Here is a 17,732-nt window from a genome sequence, read left to right on the forward strand (position 1 = left end):
CTCCGAGGGGCGCTGGAAGCTACAAGAAATGGGCCAACTTCAAAATTCTAGGAAGAACGTGTTTTCATTCTAAAACTCTACACCCAGATAAACTATTAATCAAGTATTAAGCAGGATAAGGATCTTTTTAGACATACAGGGTCTTAAGCAATTTTAATTCCCATGCGCATTGTGTCCAGTTTAATAGTCCTTTTCATTTTAGTGGTAAGTAATACATATTCCTGTATTGCAAAATTGTTTTGTTTTTTTTTTTAAGATTTTATTTATTTATTTGACAGAGAGAGACACAGAGAGAGAGGGAACACAAGCAGGGGGAGTGGGAGAGACAGAAGCAGGCTTCCCGCCGAGCAGGGAGCCCCATGCGGGGCTCGATCCCAGGACCCTGGGATCATGACCTGAGCCGAAGGCAGACACTTAACGACTGAGCCACCCAGGCGCCCCACAAAATTGTTCTTAATTATCCCAAAATATACATAGCACTCCATCCACACCATGGAGTATTCCATAATTCCTAAAGTGAATGAATGAGAACTGTAATAGTAATGGAGGGAGTTTCTCTCTCTCTGACAAATAAATAAAAGCTTAAAAAAAAAAAGAAAAAAGATGCAGGGGGGTCTGGCAGGAAAACCAAGTATGTGATCCCATTGCTAAAACAACAAACTTTGACCCAAAGCCCACGCATGTGCCTGCTTGAGTAGGGGCTGCACAGGATTGCCCAAGGGCAGAGAAACTACAGAAGGCCACCGAGGGAGGCAGAATTCTAAGATGACCCCCATCATCTCCGCCTCCTGGGATTACTCCCATCATTGTGGTCAAGGGCCAAGAGATTCTGCAGATGTAATTAAGGTACCGATGGGGTTGATCTTAAGATACAGAGACAATCCAGGGGCCCGACCTAATCACGTGAGTGCCATCAGAGCAGGGAGTTTTCTCCGGCCGGTCACAGAAATCCGAGACTTGACCTGTGAGAAGGGTTTGAACAAGGGAGTGCTCCACTGCGGGGCTGGGAGGGGCCCTGGTTGACAGCTAGCAGCACAGGAGGGAAGGCAGAGGCGAGACGGAGACCCCAGTCCTACAACCCCAAGGAACTGCACGCTGCCGATAACCTGTGGGCTTGAGGGCCCGCAGCTGCCAGGTGAGCAGAGGGTCCAGCTACCCCGTGCCAGACTCCCCACCCACTGACACTGTGAGACACTAAAAGGGTGTTGTTTTAAGCCACTAGATGTGTGGTTATTTGTTACGGGGATGACAGTGGATTTGCGTGCCGGGAAGTAAGGCACTGCTGTAACCAATACCTACAATGGGGCAGGTACTCCAGGGTCGGAAGAATTCGGGGAGCATGGTAGAAAGAGTCCCGACAGCCTTCAGCAGGCTATTCATAGAAACGTGGGCAGGAAAGACGCTGCTGGTAGGGGCTCCAAGAAAGAGAGGAGCACTTCCCTAAACTGTCTCCGAGGAAGCAGAAACTGCTGTGAGCAGCGTGTCCCGGGAATCTAGACTTGGAGAGAGCTGCCGCGGAGGCTCACAAGGACACGTGGGTTCCCGGAAACCCAGGAAGGGACCTGGTCGTGCAGAAGCAGGACCTGTAACTGAAGGGCCTGAACAGACTGCTCAGCAGAAGCCACCTAGGCTCTGCTACCTGTCTTGAGAGGCAAAGAGGAGAGAAATGGAAGAACGGAGAATGAAAAGGGAACCCGACTGCATGACTGCAAATGCTCAGCCTCTCCACATGACCAGAGGCCAAGAGTCAGAACCCGTTGTGGGGGGGTGTGGCACAGAGACGAGGCTCAGTGTCCTGCTCAACCCTCTCTTGGCGCCTCGGAAGGATCTGGAGGTCAGAGCGCTGGGCCACACAAAGACCCTTGCAAGAGACTAAGGGTGCTCCTCATCGGTTCTCTTCATCCAACCAGGGGCGCTGGAGAAGCTTACGAGCGAGCACCCTCACCTCTCAGCAGAAGCTGGAAGCAGAGAAGGGCCATGTCAGAAGCGTCGTCTGTGGCTGTGGCTCGTGTGACAGTGTAGGCCCCGGGAATCCACGCCCAGCACGGCTTCCGGGTTCTCCAGAACAAGCAGCTCAGACTAGGGCGGAGGGGGCCCGGCACGACAGAGGCTCCTGACAGGCAGCAGGCTGAGGAAGCCACTCGCAGGGCTGCAGAGGAGTCCCATTTTCAGGGAAAACAAAGGATGGCTCAGAGCCCAGAGGACGGCAGGCAGTGTGTTCCCAGGCCTTGATATTTAACCACGGACTCCAGCTGCAGTTTGCCGGGCTGGATTTCAAACACTGCCTGGACCAGCAGCTCCTTCTCGCCGTCCACAGCCCTCTTTCTGGCGCAGCACGCCGTGACTCTCGTCCTGCACCTGGCCGGCCACTGCATGCCGGGAGCCTCTGGTCCCACAGGCCCGCAGGTGGGAGGCCTGCACTTAGTGGATGTACTCGGGCACCTGCTCCGCCCCTGACTCACACCATGTGCATGACGAGCACTGGGACTTGAGCGGACACATAACGGCATGAGGCTGTGGGGCCTGGGGACGGCTGAAGCATTTTGCCATTGCTACGGATACAGCTCTAGCCAGACCTAAGATGACCCCCAGGGACCCCTGCCCTTGTATAATCACCTCCCGAGTGTGGAGGGACCTGTACATGTGGCAGCCATCCTGCCCCCAGCCAGGCTCTGCTTTATGGCAAAAGAGGCTTTTGCAGGTGTAACTGATCATCAGTTCACTCTGGGTTCATCTAAAGGGAGATTCTCCAGGCGGGCCTAACCCAAGCACACGAGCCTGCAAAAGCTGAGAGGAAGTCAAAGATCCGAAGAACGGGGCAGGGCTGGTGCAATCCTGCTGACCTGAAGGGGGGGCAGGTGGAAAGCAGGTGGGAGCAGCCCCAAGACAACAGCCGGCAGGGAAATGGGAAGCTCAGCCCTATAACGGTGAGGAACTGAACTCTGCCCACAGTAAGGAGGAGCCTCTGACAAGAGCTCGGCCTGGATGACACCTCGGATTCGACCTGGTGATACGCTGAGATTCCAGCCATGCCAGCCTGCTGATCTGTGAGCTAAGGAAAGGCTGCTACGCTTGGGGTACTTTATTATATGGCAAGAGAACCCTGATACGTGTCCACACCAGGTCATTACCATGAAATCGGGAGGAAACAGAATGGCAGAGGCACTGATGCGAGAGAGAATTCCATGGTGAGAAAAAGGTTTCTATCACGTGAACAAATTTATGTGAAATTAAACGTGACTGTATTTGTTAGCATTTAGAGAGGTGTCTGTTCTCCAAAATACAGCTGACTTTGGACAAGGACAGCATTCCCGCTGGCCATGTGGGGCATAAACAACCGAGAAAGAAGCTGTCAGGCCAACATCTGAACAAAAAGAACCCAGAGGTGGGAGTTTCTGAAGCTACTTTGGTCCTGAAAGCTTTGGCCAGTTCCAGGAATGAGAACAGTGGTGCTGCGAGAAATCGAAGGCCCGGGCTCGCCGAGTCGGAGCGTCCACCGGACACCCTCCCCGCTCTCTCTTCCTTCCCTTCCCTGGTTCCGGCTCCATAAAACGCTGCTTCTCTTCTGTCCTCTGGAACGGTCGGAGGTGCAGTATCGGAATAATCCTGTCCTTGAGTATGAGGAAGAACTGCCCTGTACAGACGTCGGGTCCAGTGTTTGCACGGCTGGGGCGGGTTTGGGCGTGCGTCCGAACTGCTCACTCTCTCTCTCGGGGAGACTGTCAAGCGTTCAGTCTTTCTTGAGAGAGCTTCGGTAGGCCACCTTTTTCTAGAAGATTGTCTATTTCGTCAAAGTCTTCAAATTCACTGGCACAAAGCTACCCGTAAGATCCTTTTCAAAACCCCCCACAGCAGCTGGAGCCGCACCCCTTTCACATCTGAGACCGCTGCTATGCGCCGTCTTCGTTTTCCTCATCAGTCTTCCAGTTTTGATTACTAGTCTTTTCAAAGAACCTACTTTTCATTTCATTGATCCTCTCCCCTGCATGTTTCCTGTTTGCTTTCTGCTCTACATTGTTTATTTTCTTCTCACACTGAATTTATTAGACATATATTTTTACCTAATCCAATAGGCAGGTAGCTCACCAGCGTTCAGGCTTTATTTAGTAAAACCATTTAAAACAATGGCCCTCCTTGGGGTGCCTGGGTGGGTGGCTCAGTTCATTAAGCGTCCGACTCTTGGTTTCGGCTCAAGTCATGATCTCAGGGTCAGGAGACTGAGCCCCATGTCGGAGTCTGCTTGAGATTCTCTACCTCTGCCCCTCCCCCGACTCATGCTCACACTCTAAAATAAAATCTTAAAAAATAAAAAAAAGCTATGCCCCTCCTTCCAAATCCCACATCAGCCGCATCCCACAAGTTCTGGTTCACGTTAAAGTCTTCCTTGATCCCTGAATTACTTGGAAGTGTTTGAACTTCTAAATACCTGAGTGCTGTGTTGGAGACGGCCATCGCTGCTGGTCAGGACCCATTCTCTCCTCCTTCCTAACAGCAGCATGCTGAGGAATGGGGAGGTAATGCGCCCAGCTCACTAAAACTACCTTTTCCAGTCTGTCTTGCAGATAGGCATGGCCAGGCGACGAAGGTCCTGTCAGTGAGCGAGGAGGGCATGTTCCCGTTGGGACTTCTAAGAAAGTTCCATGGAAGGAGGATACGGTTGGCAGGGACATCTCTGCCTGGCCCCCTCTTCCTGCCTTAAACACGGATGTGATGGCAGGGGCCCTGTAACCATCCTGCACTAGAGGGGACCTTCCAGACTGCAGGCGTGAACTAGAACGGTGGGGCTGAACATGGAAGGGCTGTGGGGCCCTGATGACCTGCAAAGCCACATGCTGGCCCTGAACCTACCGCCGCCGTAACGTGAAAGAAAAGAAACCTGTCCTGGGCTCCGCTGGTCACCTGGCCAAAGGCAGTTCCTAACTGACACAGACGCTTCTAAGATACCACTGTGGTATTGGTTTTTTGACCAGAAAATAGTTCACACATATGAAAGCATTTGTAACTTAGACTAATAATAAAATGAACATTGCTTCATCCACCACCTAACCTGAAAAAGGTAGAACATTTCTAGGTTCACTGTGTTCTCAAAACTATACCTCCCTGTCCTCTCCCTACCTCTCATCTCACCAAAAGGAAGCACTACTCCGGATTCTGTGATTAACATTCCCTTAAATTATGGTTAGATCACACATTTTTGTAACCCTAAGTTATACTGCTCTACTTTGCTTGTATCCCACTATTTTTCTGCAATTTTCTTTCTTCCTCAATATTGTGAGATACATCTACATTGACGCATGTAGCTGTAGTTCACTTAACCACACAGCTCTACACTGTTCATTGCATGAAGACACCACTATCTACCCATTCCCCCATTTACGGGTTTGTGGGTTATTTCAAGCTTTAAGCTATTACAAAACGCTGCTACCAACACTCCCGTACTCTTCTCCTGGTGACCCATGGGACAGTCTCTAGGAGAGTGCTTCCCAACTCTTCTGACACCATGGCATATGTAGAAAATGATGGTATTTACATGCACACTGGAGGAAAACTGGAGGGGTGTAGACTTCTGGATGCAGCCGCAGAGGGGGCCCACAGACTGGCACCTTGAGGGTTCAGGGGACCAGTAAAATGAAGCACATCAATGTCCCATAGCCCGGTGGCAGAGGTATGCGCGAGCAGGCCAATGGTGCTACGTAAGTCCAAACTGTCTCCCGAGGGAGACACTTCCTGCTTTCAAAGACCCTGGGCGAGAGCTCCCAAGGCTGCCCCTCCTCCACAAGCCCAGATGTTGTTAGACTGACATTCTGTAAGACAAAGGTCTGTGCTCTTAACTCGTGTTTCCTCACTGCTAATGAGATGGGGCATCCTTCTGTGCTTACTGTCTATTCCTAGCCCCTCTTCTGAGACACCTGTGCCCTTCTTTTGCCCATGTTTTATCGGGTAGTTTGCTCTTCTTGACCAGATTGTTTTTGGCGTCCTTGATATATTCCAGATAGTAATCATTTGTCAGTTTTATGTATTCTAAAATCTCCCTGCTTGAGCTTGTTTTTCACTTTTCACTGTTCATTATTTAATACAATTAAGAGATTCTGTTCATCAGCCTTTAATGGTTTGAGCCATTTGTGTGTGTGTGTGTCTTTTTCAGGAAATTCTTCTCTACGCTATTTGTTACTGAATAAAATAAAACCTGTTTTGTAATCAAAGAATATGCTCTATGAATCAGATATTCTGCAATATGCTGAGTCTTACCTTCTGATCAAGCAGGAGGCTAATTTTTGCACATGCCCAGTGCTTATTTGAGAATGATATACACTTTCCACTTGTTGGGTGGAAGGTACTATAATAAATATCCAATAGATCAGGGATGACACACGCCAGCCGCGGGGGAGGGGTGGGGGGTTAACAAATCCAGCCCTGGCCATCTGCTTACATATCATCTCTGGCTGCTTGCATTCCACAAAGGCAGAGTTAAGCAGTTGAGACAGAGACCGTATGGCCTCACAAAGCCGAGAACATTTACTATCTAGCCCATTATAGGAAAAGCTTGCCAACCTCTGTTGTGCTCAAAAACCTGTTTGTTTTTTTTTGGGGGGGGGCGTCTGCTTGATATCAATTAATGAAAGAGCTGCTTTAAAATCTTCTATGACAATGACACTGGCAATTCTGCTAATCCTCGCTTGTTACGGTACTTTATGTTGAGGCTAATTTATTAGGTGAAAATAAGTTCTAAATTGTTCCATTTTCATGGTACGTTATTCATTCTATTGTTAGAGCAGTGGTCACTCTTGTCCCTCGTTGTTACTTCTGCTCTGAAATCTGCCTGGACAATACTGTCACTCTAACAGTCTCTTTTCCTTAGCATGTATTTCTTCCATTCTTTTATATCTTAGGTTTTGGATGTGTCTCTCATGAACAGCACACAGCTGCACTCAGTTTTTCCGTGGAATCTGACACTCTTTAGTCAGGAAGTCTGGTCCATTTGTTATATATAGTGACATATATTTGGTTTCATTTCCACCATCTTAGACTGTATTTTCTTTTTACCTGTTTTTCCCTATGCTCCTCCCCCTCCCTTTTTTTGCCTCCCTTTTTCCTGCCTTCTTTTGATTAAAATTATTTTCACTCCATTTTTTACCTTATTGAAGTTTTAGCCTTTTCACATGTTCCCCTAACATTATAACATGAATTCTAGACTTCATGAAGATTTCATCAGCGTCTTTATCCTCCTCTGCAACAATATAAGAGCATCAAAAAAATTTATTTATTTGAGAGAGAGAAATGGAGCAGGGGGAGGGGCAGAGGGAGAGGGAGAAGCAGACTCCCTTCTGAACAGGGAGCCCGACATGGGGCTCGATCCCAGGACTCCGGGATCATGACCTGAGCCTAAGGCAGACACTTAACCGACTGAGCCACCCAGGCATCCCGAGCATCTGAACTCTTACTGTCAGATTTAAACCCCTTTGCTTGCTTCTTTATTTTTATTGTTTTGTTTTCAATGGAAAAATACATCATGTTTTCAAAATAGCGCTTGAAAAATACAAGGTGTACAGGTTTTATAAAACAAAGCCAACTCCAGCCACGAGACACTATGTACATCCTGTGAAAAAACTAGTCTGATATTCAGTTAATGAAAACTAGAAAGCTCCAAGTTTCCAGCTTGGTTAAACAAGTATAGTTACATGAAACACTTAATAAACTAATTTTCCCCCCAATGTGTAAACAGAATGACAAGACTACATTTGTGCCTGGCAACTCCAGCCGGACCCCACAGTTATCTGAAATGCACAGCTCCGGTGTACACTTCACCTGACTTACTGCAGCGGAAGGGCAAGGTGACTGCACAGGGCAAAGATGTGGGCAACAGGAATACTGTGCACTCGACATCACAAAGTAGGGGTGAAAAGAAAGCCTCAATTACTGCAGAGCCTAAAAGGAAGAAGACTATATTCCAACTTTGGAAAGTTAATCTAGAAGGATAGGGAAAGGGTTTAAGAAGTTATAGTTTCACATGAAAAATGCACACGTGGTAGAAAGGAACACAGTTGGAGGGGGGCAGGAATCAGGACCAGGCTAATTGGAAAACCTGTCAGGCTCGCTGTGTCCAAATCAAGACAGACTAAGTTTCCATTCATCTACATCTGCTGCCATTCACGTGTCCTAAACAGGGACACCCTACCACTTAGCTATGAGTGGTCTTTTTTTTTTTTTTTTAATTTAAAGGAAGGCATTCCTAATCTCTTGTAGGATAAAACAAAAACAGGAAGCTGCCTAGTTATCAAGTGCTTCCTAGAAACTATTTTGTATGTTTCTACATATAAAATTTACTGATAAATTTTAGCGAGTCCTTTAAAAATAAAAATTGGTTTAAATATTTTGGGGAAAATGCCTTTTTGCTGACATGTTTAAATTGGAAATTAACTTTACCATAAGCAGATACTCTGTGGAGCATACAAATTTCTCATATGTATAGCTCCAACAGCCATCCAAGACCAATAACTGTTTCCCAATTCATTACGTTCAGTGAAGTGAAATATTAGCCATGGAACCAAAATCTAGTGTTTTGTACCATGTGGCCACAGGATTGTGGGTTTCACATAATGGTTAAGAATACACTAGCATTCTGAGGTTTTTTTTTTATGAATCTACATACAAACATAAAGAAGGGAGGGGAGGCAAAAAGCTTTTTTGTTTTAGGACAAATCCTTCAGGAAAAGAGAATATGGAGGTTTGTTAGTTCTGACACAGTATTTGCTGTTTGATTGCTGATTGTATGCACTCTAAAACAATTCCACAGATAAAACCAACATATTATTTCTTGATTGCGTCCCGACAAAACCAAAGACTTACTCGTCACTGTTTCAATGTCAAATATATACCCTATGAGCTGACACTTCATTTTAAAGGGTTACAGCTACCTCATGGGACCGAGGTAGATGGATTTTTATGCTTTTTCTGACGTTTGGTACACACTACACAATGGCATCCAGTTTGACAATTAATAATGAAGAAAACTCTTCAGGAAAAAACTAAAATGCATCAAGCTGAAAAGCTTAAAATTAGTTCTACTTTCTAATAAAAATATACATAAAGTGCATCATCAGTGTAAGGAATTCTGATACCAGTGTGTATTGCAAATTTTCCCAACAACGCATCAAACATAAATCCAGTCCAGATGTCATGCATGGGTACAAATATAGCCGGAGGGTTTTTTTCTCGTTTTTCTCTCCATGGGCAGTCGTCCTTTAAAATAGTTACTATAACTGCTGCTGACGCATTTATGATAGTACTTCTAGCATCATATAGTAACCTGGACTTCTGATCAAGATTAGCCAAGTAAGGGAAGTTACCAAATAAGGCTAAATCTAGTTTAGTCAAATCTAGTTTGGTACCCTTCACTCTCCTCCTTTAGCACTTGAAGACAACAAGTTGAGTTGGCAGATACAGTTTATGGACTCTTGAGGCTGTTTTTATCAGTTCAGTCTGTCTTACTGAATTCTTGGGAACAGGAACAGGATTTGCAGGGAGAGCTGGGATATTAGTAAGTTCTGTACTGGATGTCTGCCATGAGGCCATCCACTGTCTGAAGAGTTTCTAACAGAGTTGTACTTGTCTCTTTATGAGACTGTTCCTCTTCTTTTAGTTTCCTTGGTCCTTTATGCAGTGAGAATGTCTGCTAGACTCCCACTATAGGATTAGCTATGTTTGTCGCAGTGCTCCCTGAAGGCCTGGGCGGATGGTTTACCAGACGTGTTGAAGAAACAACTCTGGCAACTGTGGCCTTCGGTGGTGGAAGAAGGGCTGGCTGTGAGGCAGTCTGAGGAATGCTTTCGCTCGATGCACCCCCTAAGCTCTCACCGGGATTCACCTGTTGCAAGGAAACTTCAGTAACTTGTACGGCGGTCACAGATGCTACCATCACAGCAGGAGCAGGACTATTTCTGCCCTGAGAGCTGCCAGTCACTGGGCCAGTCTTCATAGTGCTAGTGGGTGAAGGCACAGACATGCTGTCTTCCCTGTCTGCAGACAAGTCAAGGCTGCTGTCACTCAAAGATGTTAAAGTAACACCTTCCGTTGAATGTGTTTTCCGTTTCTGAAGCACATGATTAGGCAGTAGTTGGTGAAGTTCCTTTCTTCTTAAATGCATTGCAGCAATTTTCATATCCATCTCAAACATCTTGCTATTTATTGCTTGCCTATAAACTGTATCTGTGAAAGACTGGATATCATAGGTGAGATCAATACTGAGAACGTCAGAGTTTTCTGGCTTTTTTAACACTAACCCAATCACCCACATCGTACGAAATTCTTCCTTGTCAGGATTTTCTTTAGGTGCCGGAAATGACTGAGGATTCACATGCGCCAGAGTAATAAATTCATTCTTCTCCAAGCTTCCAACTAGAATTCGGATTTTTGATTCCACCAAGCCCACCCATTCTAGATGCTGTTTTTCTGTTGGTGCACTTGCTAGAAGTACAATATAATGCTTGTACTTTTGAAAGAAGCTTGGAGCTTCAAAAAGCTTGGACCACTCTGCCTTACTCAGCAAAATTTCATGCGTGATAGCAAGCCCTTGTTTAAACTCCTCGATCATGACCATCCTTGTTGAAACCGACACGTTGTATGTGGAGTTCTGCTGTGGGTACGCTGGTGTGATTATGGGCATAAGATGGTACCTATCACTGGGATTTACTCTCGGGTCCCATACAGGCAAATTAAGATTCCGCTCTTCAGGCTCTTTCAGCAGCACTGGATTTGGCCATTCCCATTCAGAAAATACCAAGAAAAACTTACGAACAAGAGTTGACGCGACTGCATTTGGGTAGAGCTGGCAGGTTCTTGCCACCAGCATGGCCCAGGAAACACCTCCTAGGAAGCCTAGTATGTTGGAATAGATACTGTGGCATTTGGCCCACAGTTTGATGGCTCTCAGAGTTAACCTGAAGTTGTCAATGTTTGGGACGAGATGTAAAATTTCATCCGTCACCCGGCAACCGTTTAGGCTTCTTATGCATCTAATATCTAAGTTTTTAAGCAGACTGTCATCTCTTAGGTCCAGATCTTCTGGAATAGTCTGCAGTGCCAATCTTGCGAACAAAATATCAATCTCTATACCATCAAAACACAGTTTAATAACTGGTACAAACGCCTCCTCAACAGCCCTTAAATCTTTTACTTCTTCGTGTAGTTTCAACTTGTCATAGAACGAGGTGAAAAAGTCGCTTCGATCAACATGTCTCGGTGCAACGCACAACGCATCAATATCCGCACCCTTCGTGTGCACTCCTAATCTGTACGAGCCAAACGTGAAGATCTTCCCGCCCACATTTTCAATTACAGCTGGTGGAAGGCTCTTGCTTTCACTGATTTCTCGTATCCACTCCTTTACCAGATTATTTAATTTTTCCAAAATTAAAATCCTGCGCTGCAGTTCCTCTTCCTCTTCAAAAACCCCAAAGGGCTTCAGGGTTTCAATTAACTTCTGGGTAAGTACGCAGTCAGTCTCCTTGGGGGCCGCCAAGCTGATGGGGGAGGAGATGCCATAGCGCTTGCGCGGCGGCGTCTGTTGTGATCCCGGAGTTGTCACCGGAAACGGCATCATCTCTAGCGCCGGCCCCGCCACGCCACCTCCCCCGCCACCGCGACCTCCACGGCCGCTGCCCGGGTCATGATCCGCTGAGGCGGGCGGGCGGGGCTCCCACCGGCCCAGATCCAACCCGCTCCCGCTCCACTCCCGCCGCTTCAAGCTCCTCTCTGCCGTCCCCTCGGCCCCAACATGGCGCCTGGGCCCTCAGAGCTGCATTCTAGAACGGCCACGCACGCCACGTATGCCACGGAGCCTGCGCGCCGCGCGGAGCCTCACGGGAGTTGTAGTTTCCGAGGTCCCGCCGCAGGACTCGGGCAGGTGCAGGTGGTCCGGGGTACGCCTTGTTTTCGGCTTCATCAGTACTGTTCACGCACACCTACCGTCTTGTCCCTTGATCACCATTTTTCCTCACACCCCAGATCTACTGCCTCTCCAGGGGCAGCTTCGGGTGGCCTTCGCCCTAAGGCGCGTCCTTCAGAAACCCCTCACAGTGAGGGTCTGCTGTGCAAGGCGCCTCCCGTTGCGTCGTCCGGGGCCCGGCGCCTGGCTGGTGGTTTAGTGGGTCTGCCACTCTGGGGTGGCAGTTCTGTTCTTTCCAGCTGGCAGGTCCTGTCTGCCACCTCTGGAGTCTACGGTTTCTGTTGGGAAGTCTGCAGTCTGGCTGACCCGCTCACCGGTCTTCTCCTTCTGGCAGCTGTAAAGATCCTCCCTATCCTCAGTGTCCTGCAGTGTGACCGCCACTCGGTGCCAAGGGGTAAACTTCCCATTTACCTTACGCTGTGATTTCTGAATCGTAAGATTCGGGCTTTTCACTCCATGACCTCCGAAGAAGCTCAGGCATGGCCTTGGGATACGCTGTCCACGCCATTCTCTTGATTCTCCTCATGTACACATGATAGACTCTCTCACTGGGTTCTCCGTGTCTCTTACCTCCTGCTTCCTCCTGGGTGATGCCAGATCTACCTCTCAATTCTCCAATTCCCTCTTCAGTTGTACTTAGTCTGCTGTCTAAGCCAGCACTGAAGCATCCATTTAAATACTTACATTTTTAATTACTAGAAGCATTATCTTGTTCTTTTCCAAATCTTCCCTGCCTCTTCGGAAGACATTCTATTATTTCCTGTTTTCTTTCTACCTTTTATTCAGTAAACATTTTAAACTTATTTAATATTCTATAACTAATGGCCCCAATTCTTAATATTCTTGAGAATCTGATTCTAGCTTGATTTCTACTGACTCAGACAGGCATTGCTTCATGGGTCTTGTAATTTTTGGATCATGAGCTCATCTCTGGTGAGGCTTGGGATGCCTGTGTGGATGTCCTTCCAAAGAGGAATTGCTTTGTTTCTATCAGATGTCCTTGTACACTATCAAATTTTACACTATAATTTAATTCCTTTTCCAGGGACTAGCCAGATAACCTGAGTAGTGTGATTTCAAACCCCAAACATATGTGAAAAGAAAAGTGGTTTTTGATTCTAGGGAAGAGTTTTCCCCACCCAGAACCCAGATTGAGAAAGAGAACTCTTTGTCACCTCCTTTCACCAAGTATCAGATTCTTCCTATTCCATCTTTTCATTCAGTGTGTCGCCCTTCAAGAGTTGCAACCATATCCAGGGGTTTCAGTTCCAGCTCCCTGCCTCTTTAGGTCCTGAAGCTCTGTGTCTCTTTCTTGGGCAGCTGCTAAACTAAAGTTTCTTGATTATAAAGACTGGCAAATGCCTCTAGAGCAATTAGAGTTCAGCTATAGAATCAGCTAAGATTCTGAGGTTTCAAAGTACCTCTTTTTGGTTTTTTTCACCCCTGCTGATTTACTTTATTTTCTTGGGTACTCAGCTATGCATCTTAAAGGAGATTTTTTTTTTTTCCTATTTCAACCAACACTTCCAGGTACTTTATATAGAAAGATTTTCTAGGATAAGTAATCCCACATACTACAAGAAATATAAGTACCTATTTTTCAACCCATTTCAATATAGTTTGCATGCTCAACATTCCAGCAACACAGCTATCAGTAAGGTCTTTGGTGACTTCCAAGTTGTTTAATCCAATGGATCCAATTGTCTACATCTTTTTTGACCTATAGTAGCCTCTTCTTGGCCTCCATGGCACCACACTCTTTGTGCTGTCTTGTACATCTTGGGCCTCCCCTCAGCCTGATTTGCTGACTGCTCCTCCATTACTTAGCCTCTAAAGTTGGTGTTTCTCTAGTTTCCATATTAAGCTCTCATTTCTCCTTATCTTTTGTACATTCATTACCTAGATCTCAATTTTCACAGCTTTAAATATCACCTATTTACAGCTTAATTTAAACTTTTGTAACAGACTCTTTTTATTTATTTATTTATTTGAGAGAGAGAGAGAGGACAGGGGAGAGGGGCAGAGGGAAAGGGAGAATCCCAAACAGACTCCACCTGAGCACAGAGAGAGCCCAACATAGGGCTCAATCTCACGACCCTGAGATCATGACCCGAGCCGAAACCAAGAGTCGGACACCTAACCGACTGAGCCACCCAGGCACTGCATAACAGACTCTCTTCTAAGCTCCAGATCCATATTATCTGACTTCCCATCTACCACCTCCATTGAATATCTGAAACTTAACTTAGTCTAAAGAGAGCTCTTATTCTTCCCTCCATAATTTGTTTCTCTCCCAGTAGTCACCATTTTAGTGAATGGCATCTCCATCCATCTGTGCATACCAGAAACCTGGAAGTCATTCTCAACACCTCCCTCTTTCTCATACTTAATATCTAGTTCATTTACAAATATTGTTGATCCTACCTCTAGAATATATTTGGGATTCATACACTTCTCTCTACCTGTTCCCTCATAACTCTACTCGAGATTACCATCAGCTCTCATCTAGACTCCTATAAAAACCTAATTAATCTCCTACTACTGACCTTTTTGAGTATTTTCTACTAGGATCCAGAGTGGTCTTTTAACCCCTTCAGTGGCCTCCCATTATACTTAGTCTAAAATCTAAAATACCTAACAACCCAGGTTGGTCTTCCCCTGACCATCTCTCCAGCCTCAATGCCCACAGCTTTCCCCCATGCTCCAGCCACATGGCCTTCTCCCAATGCCTGGCATTCGCTTCACTGTCTCTCATCCCGAGTCTGTACACAATGCTCTTCCCTCTGCCCAGAAAGCTCTTCTAGCTCCACCAAGTGTCTACTAGTCTTCACCTTGTTAACGTCTTGTCATTCTTGAGACTGGCTTAAAATTTATCTCCTCAGAGAGAATTTTCCTAACCTTCATGCTAAATTAGCACATGTGCTTTCCCTCCACAGCACTTATCACAATTTGTAATTATGTTTTCCTTGTGATTGTTTCTTTGCCTTTACTTCCCACTAGACTCTTAGCTCCACGAGAACACGATCTATTTGTTTTGTCAACTGCTATATATATATATGTATACACACACACACACACCTAGTCAAGCACCAACAGATATTTGCTGACAAATTAATGAATGAGCACAGTTCTTTTTCCTTTGAGTCACTGGTAATCAATATCCAGAAGACTCATTTCTTGAATTTTGATTAGGTAGAGGTCAGTTTCAAATCTACACATTGTAACCTCTGGGAAGTCATTTCGAAACTCGATTCACAGCTACTCATGCCAGTTGGCTACAGGGAGTCTCTACGGCCGCATGACTCTAGTACCCCACTACACTACAGCACCGTCTGACCTAAAAGTGTTTCCAGGGGGGATTTTCGTGGGTCAGGGGCTCATACTCAGTGCCTAAGGACGTGGAAGGACCACACAGGAAAACACGCCATTGTCATGGCCGCCTTTCTGCAGAAGCTGCGGTCCAGCAGTGCTTACTAGGAAACGAAGTGGACATATCCACAAGCCAGAAATTCCATTTCTGGGAGAACACCCTCAGAGAACTCTGCACAGACCCTCAAGAGGGAGGGTATGCCATTGTTTGTAGCAGGACGAAGCTGGATGCAACCTGAGTGCCCGTGATTTGGGGAATGGATAATGTGGTATATGTATATGATGGGAAACTATGCCTCAGTCAAAAGCAATGAACTGAAATTTATAGCACGACAGGTAGATCTTAATCTTATTATGTAGTGTCCTTAGTTGAACAGAAAGTTTAAACTTTTATATATTTAAATCCATCTACCTTTTCCCCTTACGGTTTGTGCGTTTTAAACCTTCTTATGAAATCTATCTTTCTTTTAGCTGATTCCAATTATCCCAACACTGTTTACAAAATCCTTTCCCCAATATCTGTGATGCAATCCACATTGCACCAAATTCCCACCAGGTCATTCAACATCGTCTGCCTTTGCCTTCTCTATTCTGTTCCCTCCATCTGCTTGGACGTTCCTGCCCCCAAACCACATGCCTTAATTACCATGGTTTTAAAACATGTCTTAGAGCTAAGGAGGTCAATCTCCCCTACCCCTGCTCATCTTGTTCAAACCTATCTTGGGCATCTGAAAACCAGGCTCCTTTCCCAAAGATGGACTCAGTCTGTGCAAGGACAGCACAGAAAAGAAGGTGGACGTGGGCCTCACTGCTTTCACTCTGTACACATCTGAACATGTATTCAAGATCTCTGGAAACATTTCTGCCACTTCAGCCATCAGAAGGAAAAAAAAGATAGTTGACTAGCATTCTCTGTTTATGTGAGTATATTATCTAAAACCAGTAAGAGACACTATTCTATATGATTTAAATATATCCCCCAAAAGTTTTTCCCCAAAACTATAAGTCACTTTTGGGAACCAACAGATATCAACCTGCTTTAAATGTTAATAAAACATAGTTGTTAATATATTAATACTTCTTGGAAATGCTTCACATGGTTAACTGGACCAAGTGAGGTCTCTCTATCCATTTAACCAAATCCGAAATTTTGCTTTTATGTCTACCTGTTTCAAGACAACTTTAAAGAGGCTGATTCATCTTGTTGCAGTATGGTACAACACAGAGGCCATCAAGAACCAGGCGGATTTGTTGTACTCTGCTGGCTAATGGGGTTTTTTAAAATATACTTCTTCCAGAAATTTAAAATCAATTTCAGTAAAACTATAAAGAGGTTTTAGAAAATATGAGCTAAGTGCTATTTAGTTTATAGAATCACTAGTTACTCGTGACAACCAATTAACATCCACTCTCACACTGTGAGCATCCCATCGGGGGCCAAATGTGAAGAAAGATGAGGAACCGTGGATCTGAGGGCTGACAGATGTCTGGTATCCTGCTCATCCTCTCAACCTGACACCTAATCCCTTCTCTCTCCAACACCCCAGGAGAGCCCGCAGCCCCGGAGGCATGCACTTCCTTCACTGGCTAAATTCCTTCCCTGCAGTGTCCACACTGGCCATTCCTTAGCCAATTCCTCTTATAGTTTACACCTTGTCAACATTTTACACCAGCTCTGACCTCCCCCTGTGGATTCTGCAGTAAGCTTTGGAGGCTCCTTATATAATGTGGCCGGAAGTCCCCGGGGAGGCGGGGGTGCTCCTGGCCAGGCCCCGGGTGGGCGCCACCAGCTTGGGGGAACAGGGCAGTTAAGCCTCCTCCAACACTGCACTTCTATGTGAAACTGAAGGCTGTGAACTTTTTAAAAATCTACACGGTGAATTAAAGGATGAGATGGGCTGCAAGTAACCATTCAACTTTACGTTCTCTTTGAATTAAAAATCCTCAAAAATATCTTTTAAGCTCAATTACTTGAGACTGATGAGAAAAGTTAGCAGTTGTCTTGCTTTTCACCAAACCACATAAAATAAACTCTGCCCACAATGATTCTATCCCTGCGAATATGCTCGAAGGAGTCTCACTCAAGACTCACAAGGCAGTTACTCCTAAATAAAAGGAGAAGAAAACCCAGATCACCTCATTCATTCTGAGAGAAGTTATTAAAGATCAGATTCATAGCAAGAGAAAACTGTCAAAAGCACGGAGAGGTTGGGGGACGTGTGAGGACAGGATTCATGGTGCGCGGTGGAGACAGCAGAGGGCTCCCATGCAGCCTCCACATTTCTGTCTGTCACCGGGGTCCAGGCTCCATCTGCCCACCTGTGGATGGAAAGGTGGAAGGAACCACACACCAAAGTCAGGCGCTCAGAGACAACGTATCTGCCCCCACTGGCCCCTCGCACCGGGCCTGAAGGAGAGG

The 17,732-nt window shown here is 46.0% G+C and overlaps 2 protein-coding genes across 3 annotated transcripts in view; both read right to left on the reverse strand.

Moving 5' to 3' along the window:
- Positions 1–17,732, reverse strand: part of LOC118551042 (monocyte to macrophage differentiation factor 2) — a 116,786-nt gene that overhangs the window by 35,579 nt on the left and 63,475 nt on the right. The window lies entirely within an intron of this gene.
- On the reverse strand, positions 9,674–11,599 carry PAPOLB (poly(A) polymerase beta). The gene has a single exon (XM_036116561.2). It carries the CDS (start codon positions 11,597–11,599, stop codon positions 9,674–9,676), a length of 1,926 nt encoding a protein of 641 aa, XP_035972454.1.

Source organism: Halichoerus grypus, chromosome 6 (genome assembly GCF_964656455.1).
Source record: "Halichoerus grypus chromosome 6, mHalGry1.hap1.1, whole genome shotgun sequence".
Classification (NCBI taxonomy): domain Eukaryota; kingdom Metazoa; phylum Chordata; class Mammalia; order Carnivora; family Phocidae; genus Halichoerus; species Halichoerus grypus.